The sequence below is a fragment of the Oncorhynchus tshawytscha genome, linkage group LG02 (assembly GCF_018296145.1).
Source record: "Oncorhynchus tshawytscha isolate Ot180627B linkage group LG02, Otsh_v2.0, whole genome shotgun sequence".
Classification (NCBI taxonomy): Eukaryota; Metazoa; Chordata; class Actinopteri; order Salmoniformes; family Salmonidae; genus Oncorhynchus; species Oncorhynchus tshawytscha.
In genome coordinates this window covers 47,765,551-47,782,125 of record NC_056430.1, presented here as the reverse complement: position 1 = coordinate 47,782,125, position 16,575 = coordinate 47,765,551, and the positions used below count along the sequence as shown (strand labels likewise).

The window sequence follows — 16,575 nt, the reverse complement described above, 5'->3', positions numbered from 1 at the left end:
GGATTGGGGGAAACAACATGGCAACTATTTATGTTAACTAATGGTAATTACTAGCTAATTGCAGAGTAAATACATCTTATTACCGAGCTAGAATGTAAAGCGGTAGCCACATCTCTCTCATGTAAATGAGAGATTAAGCAAACAATTTATTTGGGAAATATTCCGTCTTTGCTATTTTCATTAGCATGCTAAGGATTTCAAATTGTATTGGATTTATTTTTTATCTGTTAAGACATTGAATACATGTGGTTTAGTGTATTTTGCACATTTAGTATGTTTAGTTCATTTAACGTTATGTGTGATTTGGTTTATGTAGATACAACAATTCAAAGTTAATACACAAAGTAACCAAAAACCTGATCTAATTTGCATATTCATAATGAGTTTGCAGCACATCCGCAGCAAACAGTAGAATGTTTGCCACAAGTTTCCCAGAATTGTTAGACAGAAGTTCACAAGTCGCTGTAAATTTACTGCAAAAGTTTGCCTCAAAACTAATTTGCAAATTTGCAGCAAATTAGCCAAAGATTTGCAATAACTGTTTGCCAATTGCCTGTTGTTTTTTTTCTCGGTAAGAGAGCTTTAAAAATGTATTGAAAATTATTGCATACAAAAAAACCGTACACTCACCTAGCAGAAAAACTTTATCTTAAAAATTACATTTCACTTCAGTGAATCAAAATACAGTATGTACAACAGTAAACTGACACCTGGTGGCTTTTCTTTGATTCAAAACGAACTCTCTATCTCACCGTCGATGATGACTTTTCCATTTTCTTCTACTTCCTTTGACCCAGCCTTGATGGCAAGTTCGTTCTCAATTTCCTTGTTAACCAACGGAACCTTGTTGATTTTGGCAAAGCTCTGGCTGATGTCCATAAAGGTCTTGTTTTTGGTCTCGGGCAGAATAAAGTAGAGGTACACAGCACCCAGCACACACACCACCAGGAACACCAGGAAGGCATAGGTCTGCAGGGACTCCTGTGGAGACACACACACACACCAAAAAAAAAAAAAAAGGTATACTCAGCAATATGACATCATCGACTTCTCGTTTACAGATGTCAACAACAACACATTTCAAATCTGCCCAGACTTTCCACACCTACAAACATTTCACCTTCATTTCCAGCCCAAACTTCCCCCTCAAAAAAAGATAGGCTTCCCTGAGCTGTCAGCCTGAAGTGTGTGTACAGAGGCATCTAGCCATCTGTGTGAAACTGTTGGTGTGACAGTGTGACAAGCAATAAAAGCCTCATTCTCCTGAGGCGTGCTCTCCATTCCATTGTGGTCAGTGCAGTTCAATTCCCATCAAGCACAGGCGGACACACACACACACACACACACACACACACACACACACACACACACACACACACACACACACACACACACACACACACACACACACACACACACACACACACACACACACACACACTTGCAAGAGTCACCAGAGTAGTTATACTAACTCTGTAGTCCATTTCTACATTTAGATTACCTCCAGGGGGACCAAAGAGAATTGAAACTCAGTGGCGAGTCACACTTCTTAAAAAGTCACCAAGCAGGGAGCATCAATGTCACCTGTCCCTACTCTCAGAGCAGTAAAACATCAGTAAAAAAGAAACACAGACAACGGAGCGTGGCTGGACCTAGTGCTTGCATAGGCCTACTGAAGAGCTGAAGCTTTGCAAGCATGTAATGCTGTATTTTCTATAATTATATCATCTATATAATGTATTTGGTAGTGTGTAGAAAGTGTATTTGCAATTACTTCTGAGAATGGGACTACACTGTTAGAAAAAATGGTGCTATCTAGAACCTAAAAGGGTTCTTTGGCTGTCCCCATAGGATTTGTATTTTATTTTTATGTTTAAAATGGCTGCCACACACTGTGTTTGCTCTGAATCCCACTGGGACTACACTTTTAGACCAAAAGAGTTTAACCTGGAACCAAAAAAGGATCTACCTGGAACAAACAAGGGTTCTCTTATGGGACAGCCGAAGAACCCTTTCGGAACCCTTTTATCTAAGAGTGTATGGCCTGCTGGGAATTACATTTCTCTGACCCGACTCCCTCTCAGTGGGAGCTTTACAAATTCTTAAATGAACTAAATGTATTCAGGCCAAACGGAATATTGGATTACGTTTTAGAAACATTTCAGAATCAAATAAAGAATCAAAGAAATTCAGAAGGATGAGAATGGGAAATAATTGGGATTACTGAAAAACACACAGTCCAATGCTGAGAAGTCGCAGGGAATAGAAAAAGAATCCAAAATCCACAGGGAACCACAAATATACCCAACATCTTTGAAATCTGACCCTGCACTGTCAATCATTCAGTTTAATGAGGGATTTCAAATCTGGCCAGACAGATTACCAGAGGGAGACTGCCTGGGAATCTTGATTGACCCCAGACTGGGAGTTTGAATCTACTGTCCATGAAGAAATGATGCACTAAAAGCTATTTTCCAAACAGTCTAATATACCTGTCATAAAACACACAGTACCCATACAATGGTGACCTCAAAGCCCAACTACTTCCTGTTGACATCTGCCTTCCTAAGGCCTTATGGGTTATTACTGTGTCACATCGAGACACAGTTTTCCCCTCTTTCAAATATTTCATAAGAAGATAAACAAGGCTCTATTTGGTAGCCTGATCCAGACTGAAAAAAAAAACTGTTTCTGTGATGTAACACTAATTTGCAAAAGTTGGAAAAATCCCTTAGTCTGATGAATTTTGCATTACATGGACAGATGAGTAATGCTAATTACAAAAGCATTTCCTATAAAAATATTTTAACTTCCTGTTATTGCTAAGATTGATTTTTCACTGGCCTATTGATTGACGTGAGAAAGGAGGTGGTTTCTTTTTTAGGGGGTAAGCTTTATTGCCTGCACTGCTGGCTTGGCACATTTAGCCACCCTGATACATACACAAACATACACTGACCTAGAGAGAAGTTTATCCTCGGCGGCTGCAATCTGTTCGGCGTGCGACGGGGACACAAGGATAATTAAATGTCCATAACGGAGGGGATATAAAAGTTAATACGTCTGATCAGGGAGAGGTGTCCCCAGTGAAATAATGGGGCTGGCCTTCGGGAGGTCATGGTCACTGCATTGGTCATGGTCACTGCATTGTGGGGGCAATGGCTTGTCCCAGTTGACAAGGAGAGGTCTACAGTGTGTGTGTGTGTGTGTGTCTGGGGGGTGGTTTATGCAGACTGTGCTCATATTCTTAATGGCCCAAGGGGAGGCCGACCCAAGGACAGCAAATTAGCTGCTTGACTAGGCTTTACTCAACATTGTTATTATGCGTTTTCAGCCTGGCAAACTGTCATTTTGGGAATGCAAGATTATTTAATGCAGTTTCTACCTTTTACATTTTGGATTAGCCTCTAGCACCCCAGCAGTGACGTATGCTACATTGTGATAATCATATAATGAGTCTTAAAATTACATTATACATTTCTATAAACTAGGGTACCAGTGAGCATTTCTTGTGGAGGACAACTTTTTAGAGCTGCAACAACGTCTTTAATAATTGGCCTTTTTTTCATGTGAATACATTAAGACAGTGGTCACCAACCTTTTCTGAGTCAAGATCACTTTCTGAGTCCAAAGCAAGATCTACCACTCAGATAGTCTTTTAAACAAAAATAATAATAATAAGCCTATGCAACATTAACCTATTAAAAAACGTTCTGTAACAATGAGGTTTGTGCAGTAGGCTATGAGGCCCAATGTTGTTCTTCTCAGACCATTTTGAAATTATATTTATATTTATTTTTAGAATATATCATTTGCTGTATTACTTGTGAGGCACAGCTGAGTGAGCACAACAATTAGCTTTGTTTTATTTTACTGGATGGCCTGCATCTGATGGTCAGTCTGAGGGGAGGGAGGAAAGGAGAGAGCAGCAGGGAGGCTGCCTCTCACCCGACTCACCCCGTCCCTCTGCTCTCCCTCCCTCCGCTGAGAAAAGGGGACATAGTCTTCCAGCTGTTGGCGAAACTCAAGTCGCACTGCATTATTTCTGCCTTATGCACCAATTCATGTTGTTACTCCCATGACCAGAGAAAGTGAAATTCAAATCTAAAAAAATAGATATTAAAAAAGAGACGAGCCGCTAATAATAACAAAGCAAGGTTATCGAAACACTTTGCTATACTCATTAGTTGCAGCTGCAGTGCTGGTTGTAGTGAGTGGAAGTAGGGAGAACGCTTATTTCATGGCTTATAAAAGTGTTGAACAAAGTGTTGACAAAGTGCTGAATAACAACTTTCAAAAAAACGTAATTATAAAAACAGCAGCTCTTTGCTGTATTCATTGAGTCTCTCTCTAGTCGTGGTTTTAAAAGTTTTGAAATCTCAGTCTCAATGCTGTGTGTTCATGGTTTCTTTTTACAGCCTATTGCTTGAGGAAACTGTGCAGACACAGTGATCTGAGCTATCTGACTGGCCAGCATTAGGCCTATAGGTGCACTTGATTTGCTCTCTGGGGCGGCTGGGTAGGCGGAGTTCTACCTTCTGACACATGAAATGGTTCAAAATGGGAACACTTAAAACATTGTTTTTTTTACAGAAATGCTTGGTGATCGACAACGAATGCCTTGGAGATCAACCAGTTGAACGACCGGTTGGTAACCACTACATTAAGGTATAAAGATGTATGGAGATCTCGGAAGTATACTGTTACCTTGTAACATTGCGTATTTCACTTTGTTACAGAGTGAAAACTGTTTTTATGTGCACACATATCCAAAATAATGTATGCAATTACAAAATCGAATGTTTCTGACACAAAGAGCAACTTTAACATGATTAATAAAACAAAAACCGATACTGTCATTACGAGAACCGATACTCAATAATCACGCATAATAGTTGTTTGATGTGCGTTTGATGTCTAGGTGATTCAGGAAATAATTTTCTGAATGACATTCAAGTGATAAAGAGCTGATGTGATACTGCCAGATTACTGCCCAAGTACATTTGAGGTCATAAGTTTACTTTCAACCACTCCACAAATGTCTTGTTAACAAACTATAGTTTTGGCAAGTCGGTTAGGGCATTTACTTTGTGCATGACACAAGTCATTTTTCCAACAATTGTTTACACACAGATTATTTAACTTATAATTCACTGTATCGCAATTCCAGTGGGTCAGAAGTTTACATACACTAAGTTGACTGTGCCTTTAAACAGCTTGGAAAATTCCAGAAAACGATGTCATGGCTTTAGCTTCTGATAGGCTAATTGACATCATTTGAGTCAATTGGAGGGGTAACTGTGGATTTATTTCAAGGCCTACCTTCAAACTCAGTGCCTCTCTAGCTTGACATCATGGGAAAATGAAAAGAAATCAGGCAAGACCTCAGAAAAAAATGTAGACCTGAACAAGTCTTGTTCATCCTTGGGAGCAATTTCCAAACGCCTGAAGGAACCACGTTCAACTGTACAAACAATAGCATGCAAGTATAAACACTCTCCTAGAGATGAACGCACTTTGGTGCGAAAAGTGCAAATTAATTCCAGAACAACAGCAAAGGACCATGTGAAGATGCTGGAGGAAACAGGTACAAAAGTATCTATATCCACAGTAAAACAAGTCCTATATCGACATAACTTGAAAGGCTGCTCAGCAAGGAAGAAGCCACTGCTCCAAAACCGGCAAATCTCCCAACACAGTTTCTAAAGGACTGTAACTTTTCAAGTTTTTGTCTGGATGAAATGCTCGCACCTCATGAAGATGGATTACTGGGCTGAACACGCTAACAACACATGGCTATTTGGACATAAATGATGGAACTTTATGGAACAAATCAGTCATTTATTGTCAAACTGGGATTCCTGGGAGTGCCTTCTGATGAAGATCATCAAAGGAAAGTGAATATTTATGCTGTTGTTTCTAACTTTGTTGATTCCAAAATGGCAGTTATTCCTCTGGCTGGATTGGGTTCTGAGCGCCGTTCTCAGATTATGCTTTTTCCGTAAAGTAAAAAAAAAATCTGACACAGCGGTTGCATTAAGGATAAGTCTATCTTTAATTCTGTGAATAACACTAGTATCTTTTATGAATGTTTATTATGAGTATTTCTGCTAAAATCCCAAGATGTTTTGGAATCAAAATGTAAACTGAGATTTTTGGATATAAATATGCACAGTATCGAACAAAACATACAGTACATGTACATGTATTGTGTTACATGATGTCATATGAGTGTCATCTGATGAAGATCATCAAAGGATAGTGATTAATTTTTAATCTATTTCTGCTGTTTGTGACTCCTATCTTTAGCTGGAAAAATGGCTGTGTTTTTTCGACTTGGCGGTGATCTAACATAATCATATGTTGTGCTTTAGCTGTAAAGCATTTTTTAAATCGGACACCACGGGTAGATTAACAAGATGTTTATCTTTCATTTGCTGTATTGGACTTATTTATTATTTATATTTTTAATTTATTTTATTTAGTTATTAATGTGTGAAAGTCACATATTTCAAAAAAATCTTTTCGAATTTCGCGCGCTGCCTTTTCAGCGGAATGTTGTCGAGGTGTTCCGCTAGCGGAATCCCTGAGCTAGAAAGGTTAACAAGACATTTGTGGAGTGGTATAAAAACTAGTTTTAATGACTGTCGTAGCAGAATCAGAATTAGTTTGGTAACATTGATAAATAAGATGTTTTATCTAATTTCATAAATATGCTTATGTGGGGAAAAAGTCACTTGGGGTCCAGAGAGGGGAGAGGTCATGATTGTCTTCATATGTGAGGGTATCTGTTAAACCAATGTTAAACCATGTGAAGGGCATTTATTTTTACAGTCATTACTGAATTATTTAATGTAATAAAACAAACATTAAACCTTGTCAACAATCCATAGTAACCTTGTGAACAATTCATTTAGACCCAGCGTTAATTTGAAACAGGCGTTTACTTGCTGAAAAATGTGCGGTTGCCCGGCTATTAAAAAGGGACAGGCGGTTATTTGAGACTTGACATTTAATTGAAATTTTATGGCATCTAATAGTTTTTCTCAATGTGGTGGTGGTTTTTATGCTTAAAATCCCCAAATGTGCTAAAACAGAAACAAAAGATCAGGGGAGTCCCCAGGGTATGCAGCGTCAATCTGTGCCTACATTCCCGTTATTGAAAATCCATTCATTGTTAAAAAGACTTAATGCAGTGTACTTGTCTTTAACTGCAATTCCCTGAAAGTCATGACTCTTCCCACATGCCAACACATTTCTCTCAGCTTCAGAAGCATCTGCATTCACCACATTTAGTGTTACCCTTAGATATATTCTCCAGACTTGCCCAGAGGGAATTGTTGATATGCTGTCAATTTGTTATTCTAGATAACATTTAATTTGGAAAAATGCACCAAAAAATGCATTTTACTTACACGTCTTTAGTACTTTACAGATAGAAAGTATATACAGTGGGGAGAACAAGTATGTGTTAACCTACAAAATCGGCAGTGTTTCCTACTTACAAAGCATGTAGAGGTCTGTCATTTTTATCATGGGTACACTTCAACCGTGAGAGACGGAATCTAAAACAAAAATCCAGAAAATCTCATTGTATGATTTTTAAGTAATTATTTTGCATTTTATTGCATGACATAAGTATTTGATACATCAGAAAATCAGAACTTAATATTTGTTACAGAAACCTTTGTTTGCAATTACAGAGATCATACGTTTCCTGTAGTTTTTGACCAGGTTTGCACACATTACAGCAGGGATTTTGGCCCACTCCTCCGTACATACCTTCTCCAGATCCTTCAGGTTTCGGGGCTGTGGTTGGGCAATATGGACTTTCAGCTCCCACCAAAGATTTTCTATTGAGTTCAGGTCTGGAGACTGGCTAGGCTGCTCCAGGACCTTGAGATGAAGACCTTGAGCCATTCCTTAGTTGCCCTGGCTGTGTGTTTCGGGTCGTTGTCATGCTGGAAGACCCAGCCATGACCCATCTTCAATGCTCTTACTGAGGGAAGGAGGTTGTTGGCCAAGATCTCGCGATACATGGCCCCATCCATCCTCCCCTCAATACAGTGCAGTCATCCTGTCCCCTTTGCAGAAAAGCATCCCCAAAGAATGATGTTTCCACCTCCATGCTTCACGGTTGGGATGGTGTTCTTGGGGTTGTACTCATCCATCTTCTTCCTTCAAACACGGCGAGTGGAGTTTAGACCAAAAAGCTCTATTTTTGTCTCATCAGACCACATGACCTTCTCCCATTCCTCCTCTGGATCATCCAGATGGTCATTGGCAAACTTCAGACTGGCCTGGACATGCGCTGGCTTGAGCAGGGGGACCTTGAGTGCGCTGCAGGATTTTAATCCATGACGGCATAGTGTGTTACTAATGCTTTTCTTTGAGACTGTGGTCCCAGCTCTCTTCAGGCCATTGACCAGGTCCTGCCGTGTAGTTCTGGGCTGATCCCTCACCTTCCTCATGATCATTGATGCCCCACAAGGTGAGATCTTGCATGGAGCCCCAGACCGAGGGTGATTGACCGTCATCTTGAACTTCCATTTTTTAATAATTGCGCCAACAGTTGTTGCCTTCTCACCAAGCTGCTTGCCTATTGTCCTGTAGCCCATTCCAGCCTTGTGCAGGTCTACAATTGTATCCCTGATGTCCTTACACAGCTCTCTGTTTTTGGCCATTGTGGAGAGGTTGGAGGCTGTTTGATTGAGTGTGTGGACAGGTGTCTTTTAGACAGGTAACGAGTTCAAACAGGTGCAGTTAATACAGGTAATGAGTGGAGAACAGGAGGGCTTCTTAAAGGGACAGTTCACCTCAAAGTTAAAGAGACTTAACAAAACTGGGACGTGAATGTTTTTTAATCTTTATTCTACAGGGTCGAAATTGGCTGGTAAAAAGTCTAAGAGACTGGTACATTTTTTTCATCTTCCTGCCACAGTGGCAAGTGGACCAAAAAGTCAGTTCCAGGCCCTAGTACAGGCTTAACAGTGTTGTGGGAAAAGCACACAATGCCAATGCTTATTTGGGTGTGTCTACAAAGATTGGCGCTCTCATTCTTTGCTTGTGTCACCAAGTTTGCTAGCAAAATGGACATAATGCACCTAAAACTATTTTCCTTAAGGATAGACAAATGTACTTCATAGTGAAGGTAGGCCTAAATGCATTTTTGCTCTGCAATAAGTGGCTCCCTGTTGAATTAACGTTAAAATAACTGATGTATTACAAACTTGTAAAATATATTACTTTGTGACATGCTCCATCACTATCAGCCGCATGGACCACGACATACAGTGCCTTCAGAAAGTATTCAGACCCCTAGACTTTTTCGGCCTTATTATAAAATGGATTAAATAAGTTTTCCTCATCAATCTACACACAATAACCCATAATGACAAAGTAAAACTGGTTCAGGCATTTTTGCAAATTTATTAAAAATAAAAAAACAGGAATACCTTATTTACATAAGTATTCAGACCCTTTTCTATGAGACTCGAAATTAAGCTCAGGTTCATCCTGTTTCCATTGATCATCCTTGAAATGTTTCTACAACTTGAGTCCATCTGTGGTAAATTCAATTGATTGGACATGATTTGGAAAGGCACACACCTGTCTATATAACGTCCCACAGTTGACAGTGCATGTCCGAGCAAAAACCAAGCCATGAGGTCGAAGAAATTGTTCGTAAAGCTCCGAGACAGGATTGTGTCGAGGCACAGATCTGGGGAAGGGTACCAACACATTTCTGCAGCATTGAAGGTCCCCAAGAACACACACACACACACACAGAAAATAATAATATCCAATACAAATGGGCAGGAAAAGCAGTTAGTAACAATCACACTTTTGTCTTGTGAGTCAAAGCCACCACATCCGGATGTCTCCAAGGCCGAAAAGCGCCCACCAATGATAGTTTGACTAAAGATCACAGGAATGATTTCTTCCAGTTACCCCATAAACCATTCAATACATCATCACAATGCCCCTGTATATGCATTTCTCAGGTCGATAGTGCAGTGTGGTGTCTTAACACCTTAACCTGGTAATGTATTGTTTTGGCATTGTCTTTCGATGCCACCTCAGGATTAACGTGATCCTCCCTCCTCTATTTACACCGAACAACCCATCTTTGAGGGGATTAGTGGCTAAAGAGTGAGAGAAAAGGGGGCCGTGGCCTTTTTAGGTGAGAATCAAAGCTGAAACAATCCCTTCACTTTCCTCTGTAATGAGCTTTGGGAGAGCCGGAAGTAATACAGATCTTAATTTGATCACTCATTTGTTGCGGAGACTTTTCCTGCACCGGAGGAAATGCAGATGAGCTTCATGATTTACACTGTACATAAATTCACTGACAACCCACACTAACAAACAGTTATATTAACAGTATTGCACTTTTTATGTAGCCTAATTTTGGACAGCTAATAGCCTAAACACAGATCAAGCAACATTATGGACTAAATGTTGAAGTCCTGTTGCTGCAGGATTACTGTGTCAAATTAAGATCCTACATCTGTAGCAATATAAAGTCAGTAAGCTGCACCCCAGCTATAATACACCCAGACACAGTTGCAAAGGGAGAGACCCGTGGAAATAAAGTTCCCACACAGGAAGCAAGTCAGGTGTTACAGCAGCATTGCAGCATTACCACCCGGCTCAATGTTTTTGCCAGTGCCAGTCAAGACGATCCGTCAAAGACAATTTTGTCATAGAAAGTTTGGGAAATTCTCTCCCTACGGAAATGAAATGTTTCCGAATGGAAGCAAAAGAAAAGGTAGAACAGAATCTCGGATCATTATGGAAATTACACAAAAGATACACATCTCATTACCCATGAATGTCAGTGCAGTGTGGTAAAATGTGCAGGAAAAATGAGCCAACCACACTCAGTATTCAACACAACGATGCTGTGATGTCCAGACATACTGTAGGGATCTGCTTGAGCGCAAGTTAACTGAAGTCAGTAGCGTTTGCTGTCATTGGACAAATTATACTGACCAAAAATATAAACGCAATATGCAACAATGAAAAATATTTTACTGAGTTACAGTTCAATTAAGGAAATCAGTCAATTGAAATACATTAATTAAGCCCTAATCTATAGATTTCACATGACTGGGAATACAGATATGCATCTGTTGGTCACAGATACATTAGAAAAAAAGGGAGGGGCGTGGATAAAAAAAAACAGTCAGTATCTGGTGTGATCACCATTTACACCTCAAGTCAAATTAAATCACATTTTTTTCGTCACATGTGCCAAATACAACACGTGTAGTACATCTTACAGTGAAATGCTTACTTTCAAGCCTTTAACCAACAATGCAGTTTTAAGAAAAAGTGTTAAGAAAGTATTTCCTAAAATAAGTAAAACATTTAAAAATGAAATGTAAGAAAAATAGAAAAATAACAAATAATTAAGGAGCAACATTAAAATAACTGTAGCGATGCTATATACAGGGGGTACCGGTACAGCGTCAATGTGAGGGGGCACCGGTTAGTCGCGGTAATATGTACATGTAGGTAGAGGAAAAGTGACTATGTATAGATAATAAACAGAGAGTAGCAGCAGTGTAAAAATGGGGGTTGGGTGCACAATGCAAATAGTACAGGTAGACATTTGATTAGCTGTTCAGGAGTCTTACGGCTTGGGGGTAGAAGCTGTTAAGGAGCCTTTTGGACCTAGACTTGGTGTGTGGTAGCAGAGAGAACAGTCTATGACTGGTGGCTGGAGTCTTTTGGGCCTTCCTCTGACACCGCCTGATATAGAGGTCCTGAATGGCAGGTAGCTTGGCCCCAGTGATGTACTGGGCCGTTCGCACTACCCCCTGTAGTGCCTTGCGGTCGGAGGCTGAGCAGTTGCCATACCAGGCGATGGTGCAACCAGGATACTCTCGATGGTGCGGCTGTGGAAATTCTTGAGAATCTGAGAACCCATGCCAAATTTGTTCAGTCTACTGAGAGGGAACAGGCATTGTCATGCCCTCTTCACAACTGTCTTGGTGTGTTTTGACCATGACAGTTTGTTGGTGATGTGGACACCAAGGAACTTGAAGCTTTCAATCTGTTCGACTACAGCCCTGTCGATGAGAATTGTGGTGTGCTTGGTCCTCCTTCTTCTGTAATCCTCAATCATCTTATTTGTCTTCATCACGTTGAGGGAGAGGTTGTTACCCTGGCACCAGACTGCCAGGTCTCTGACCTCCTCCCTATAGGCTGTCTCATCATTGTCAGTGATCAGGCCTATCACTGTTGTGATGTCAGCAAACTTAATGATGGTGTTGGAGTTAGGGCTTGGCCAGGCAGTCATGGGTGAACCAGGAGTACAGGAGTGGACTGAGCACACACCCCTGTTGAGGATCCTGTGGAGGATTAATGTGGCAGATGTGTTGCTACCTATCCTTACCACCTGGTGGCAGCCCGCCAGGAAGTCCAGGATCCAGTTGAAGAGGGAGGTGTTTAGTCCCAGGGTCCTTACCTTAGTGATGAGCTTTGAGGGAACTGGTGTTGAATGCTGAGCTGTAGTCAATGAATAGCATTCTCACATAGGTGTTCCCTTTGTCCAGGTGGGAAAGGGCAGAGTGGAGTGCAATAGAGATTGCATCATCTGTGGATCTGTTGGGGCGGTATGCAAATTGGAGTGGGTATAGGCTTCCTGAGGTAATGGTGTTGATGTGAGCCATGACCAGCCTTTCAAAGCACTTGATGGCTGCAGATGTCAGTGCTATGGGTCGATAGTCATTTAGGCAGGTTACCTTGGTGTTCTTGGGCAAAGGGACAATGGTGGTCTGCTTGAAACATGTTGGAATTACAGACTCGGTCAGGACAGGTTGAAAATGTCAGTGAAGACACTTGCCAGTTGGTCAGCGCATGCTTGGAGCAGACGTCCGTCTGGCCCTGCGGCCTTGTGAATGTTGACCTGTTTTAAGGTCTTAGTCACATCAGCTATGGGGAGCGTGATCACACAGTCGTCCAGAACATCTGATGCTCTCACGCTGGCCTCGGAGCGAGCATAGAGCATATTTAGCTCGTCTGGTAGGCTCGTGTCACTGGGCAGCTCGCGACTGTGCTTCCCTTTGTAGTCCAAAAATGTTTGCAAGCCCTGCCAAATCCGACGAGCGTCGGAGCTAGTGTAGTACGATTCAATCTTAGTCCTATGTTGACGCTTTGGTTTGTCTTACGGCATAGCAGGATTTCTTATAAGTGTCCGGTTTAGAGTCTTGTTCCTTGAAAGTGGCAGCTCTACCATTTAGCTTAGTGCGGATGTTGCCTATATTCCATTGCTTCTGGTTGGAGTATGTACGTATGGCCACTGTTGGGACGTCGTCGTCGATGCACTTATTGTTGAAGCCCGTGACTGATGTGGTATACTCTTCAATGCCATCGGAATCCTGGAACATATTCCAGTCTGTGCTAGCAAAACAGTCCTGTAGCTTAGCATCTGCGTCATTTGACCACTTCCTTATTGAGCGAGTCACTGGTACTTCCTGCTTTAGTGTTTGCTTGTAAGCAGTAATCAGGAGGATAGAGATATAGTCAGATTTGCTTGTTTGCATAGAGTTGATCAGGCTGTTGATTGTGGCCTGTGGAATGTTGTCCAACTCCTCTTCAATGGCAGTGCGAAGTTGCTGGATATTGGCAGGAACTGTTACACGCTGTCGTATATGTCGACCCAGAGCATCCCAAACATGCTCAATGGGTGACATGTCTGGTCAGTTTGCAGGCCATGGAAGAACTGGGACATTTTCAGCTTCCAGGAATTTTGTAGAGATCCTTGCTGATAAATGGCACGACAATGGGCCTCATGATCTCATCACGGTATCTCTGTGCATTCAAATTCCCATTGATAAAATGCAATTGTGTTCGTTGTCTGTAGCTTATACCTGCCCATACCATAATCCAACTACCACCATGCGGCACTCTGTTTACAACGTTGACATCAGCAAACCGCTCGCCCACACAACGCCATACACGTGGTCTGCAGTTGGGAAGCCGGTTGGATGTACTGCCAAATTCTCTAAAACAAATTTGGAGGCAGCTTACGGTACATCAATTAACATTAAATTCTCTAGCAACAGCTTTGGTGGACATTCCTGCAGTCAGCATGCCAATTGCACACTCCCTCAAATCAGTGACATAGTGTTGTGTGACAAAACTGTACATTTTAGAGTGGCCTTTTATTGTCCCCAGCACGCCTGTGTAATGATCATGTTGTTTAATCAGGTTCTTGATATGCCACACCTGTCAGGTGGATGAATTATCTTGTCAAAGGAGAAATGCTCACTTACAGGGATGTAAACAAATTTGTTCACAAAATTTGAGAGAAATAAGCTTTTTGTGCATATGGAACATTTCTGGGATATTTTATTTCAGCTCATGAAACCAATACTTCACATGTTGCGTTTATATTTTTGTTCAGTGTACATCTGTTTCACTTGCATCAAAAAATAAAAACATGCAAAACAGGTAATTATGCAGCAGGGCAGGAGTTGTGAGCGGTTGGGACAGACACGCAAGAGAATATAAGAACAATGTTCCGCCATTTCCACCAAAGAAAATGGTCGGCAGCCAACCGGGCAAGCCATCTCTGACATAGTCGGGGAAACACTCTGATTGAAATAAATGAGGAATTAAGGGCTCTATTCACTTAGATCCACATAGCAGTTGTTTTGGCGGTATCAGAGGTGGAACTGCATTAGAGCTGTGGCTCCTGGCATTATACCTAAAGCGGACATTGCCATTGGCTGCACAGAGTCGCATTAAGATAAATCCCATGCAGCTTTGTTTACAAGTTTGAACACTGGAATGTGAAATGTAACCTACACCTCGATTAGGATGATAAAAATACTCATTATTTAGTGTAATGATTTTTCAATTTGAGCGTAATTATTTAGCCTAAACTTTCTCAATCTGAACTTCTAAAATGAGTGGGGCAGGTATGGCTTTGTGACAATGATTGCAAGAACAGCTGCTCACCGGTTTGACAGCTCCAACGCAGTTCACCCTCCAACACATCCGCTACGCGGCTGTCTGCTATCGCTGGTTGACGCTTGATCTGATTGAATCTAGGCCTAAATGTTTATTTTTGCATGGCACATTACATCCCTTTTGCCTCCTTTAAATTTGTTTAACTTGAACGGATATTTTGCTCCACAGCTCTCCCTGTGTTGTGACAGCAGGCCAATGAGTCACCTCATCACAATAGTAAAGCAGCCGGACATCTCCATGGCAAGACAGTATTCTCCTGACAGCCCAGCTGACATTTCTCAGCGACACTACAGTCCTGTCCAGGTTTCAGACTTTCAGAATTGTTGTCATCTTCCCAAGCCTGGAGCAGAAAGTATGACAAAAATTGTAGTTAGGAATCAGACCACCAAAGCATCACGGTTTTGGTTTGACAATTGAATTGACTGAGCCCCTGTTCAGGTTTCAGTTCCGCAATTTTTGTCATCTTCATCACCTTCCCAAAGGTGGATGCCACCTTCCCAGTGGTATACAACCCTGCATACCACTGCTGGCTTGCTTCTGAAGCTAAGCAGGGTTGGTCCTGGTCAGTTCCTGGATGGGAGACCAGATGCTGCTGGAAGTGGTGTTGGAGGGCCAGTAGGAGGCACTCTTTCCTCTGGTCTAAAAGAAAATATCCCAACACTGCCCTGTGTAGGGTGCTGTCTTTCGGGTGGGACGTTAAACAGGTGTCCTGACTCTCTGAGGTCATTGAAGATCCCATGGCACTTATTGTAAGAGTAGGGGTGTTAACCCCAGTGTCCTGGCTAAAGTCCCAATCTGGCCCTCAAACCATCACAGTCACCTAATAATCCCCAGTTTACAATTGGCTCATTACTCCCCCTCCTCTCCCCTGTAACTATCCCCCAGGTTGTTACTGCAAATGAGAATGTGTTCTCAGTCAACTTACCTGGTAAAATAATGGATAAATAAATAAAAAAGACTTGAGCAGAATGTTGAATAAATTAGCTAGGTTACGCTTTCTGCATTTGACAGATTGTGTGTGAGTGAGCCCCTGTTCAGGTCTGAGTTCTGGAATTTGTGTTATCTTCCCAGAGCCTTTGTGTTTAGATGACGAGTAGCTAGACAAATATCAGAAAGGAGGGGGAGAAGGGCCGACTGACCCTGTCAAAGGTGACCCATCACACGGGGACATGGTGTGTTTCATTTATTTATTTAGGGGGTAGATCAGCTTTAATATTGCAGATAGATTGTGGCTTCTATCAATGTAGTTGTCTGCATCATAGGGTGTTGATGTGACTGGTGTTATATTGACAGACATCGGGTTGCTGGGTCCAGGTGCCAGCGAGTGTCCAGTGAGTCAGCGTGAGAGCATGTCAGCCCACCCCTACCCCCGAGTACTGACTAACGTACCCAGCCGTCACAGCTTTATTTTTAGGTCCCTGCATGCGTTTCTGCTAAAAATAAACCTCTGTCATTTCCCCTCCCCCACCGCACCCAGTGTCTTGTGTCATTTCCCTCTCTCTCTTCCCTCTTTATCTACTCTTCACTCTCTATACCTTCCCCCTCTCTAACTGTATGTCTATACCGCTTTAATTTCTTCCCTCTCTGTCT

At 41.7% G+C, this 16,575-nt stretch overlaps 1 protein-coding gene across 1 annotated transcript in view; it reads right to left on the bottom strand.

Annotated features, from left to right (window-relative positions):
• Nucleotides 1-631: 631 nt before the first annotated feature.
• Nucleotides 632-16,575, bottom strand: part of slc2a9l2 (solute carrier family 2 member 9, like 2) — a 201,274-nt gene continuing 185,330 nt past the window's right edge. The window contains exon 13 of the mRNA XM_024401572.1: nucleotides 632-981. Coding sequence (XP_024257340.1) covers nucleotides 730-981 — 252 coding nt within the window. The 3' untranslated portion in view covers nucleotides 632-729. The remainder of the gene's footprint in view (nucleotides 982-16,575) is intronic.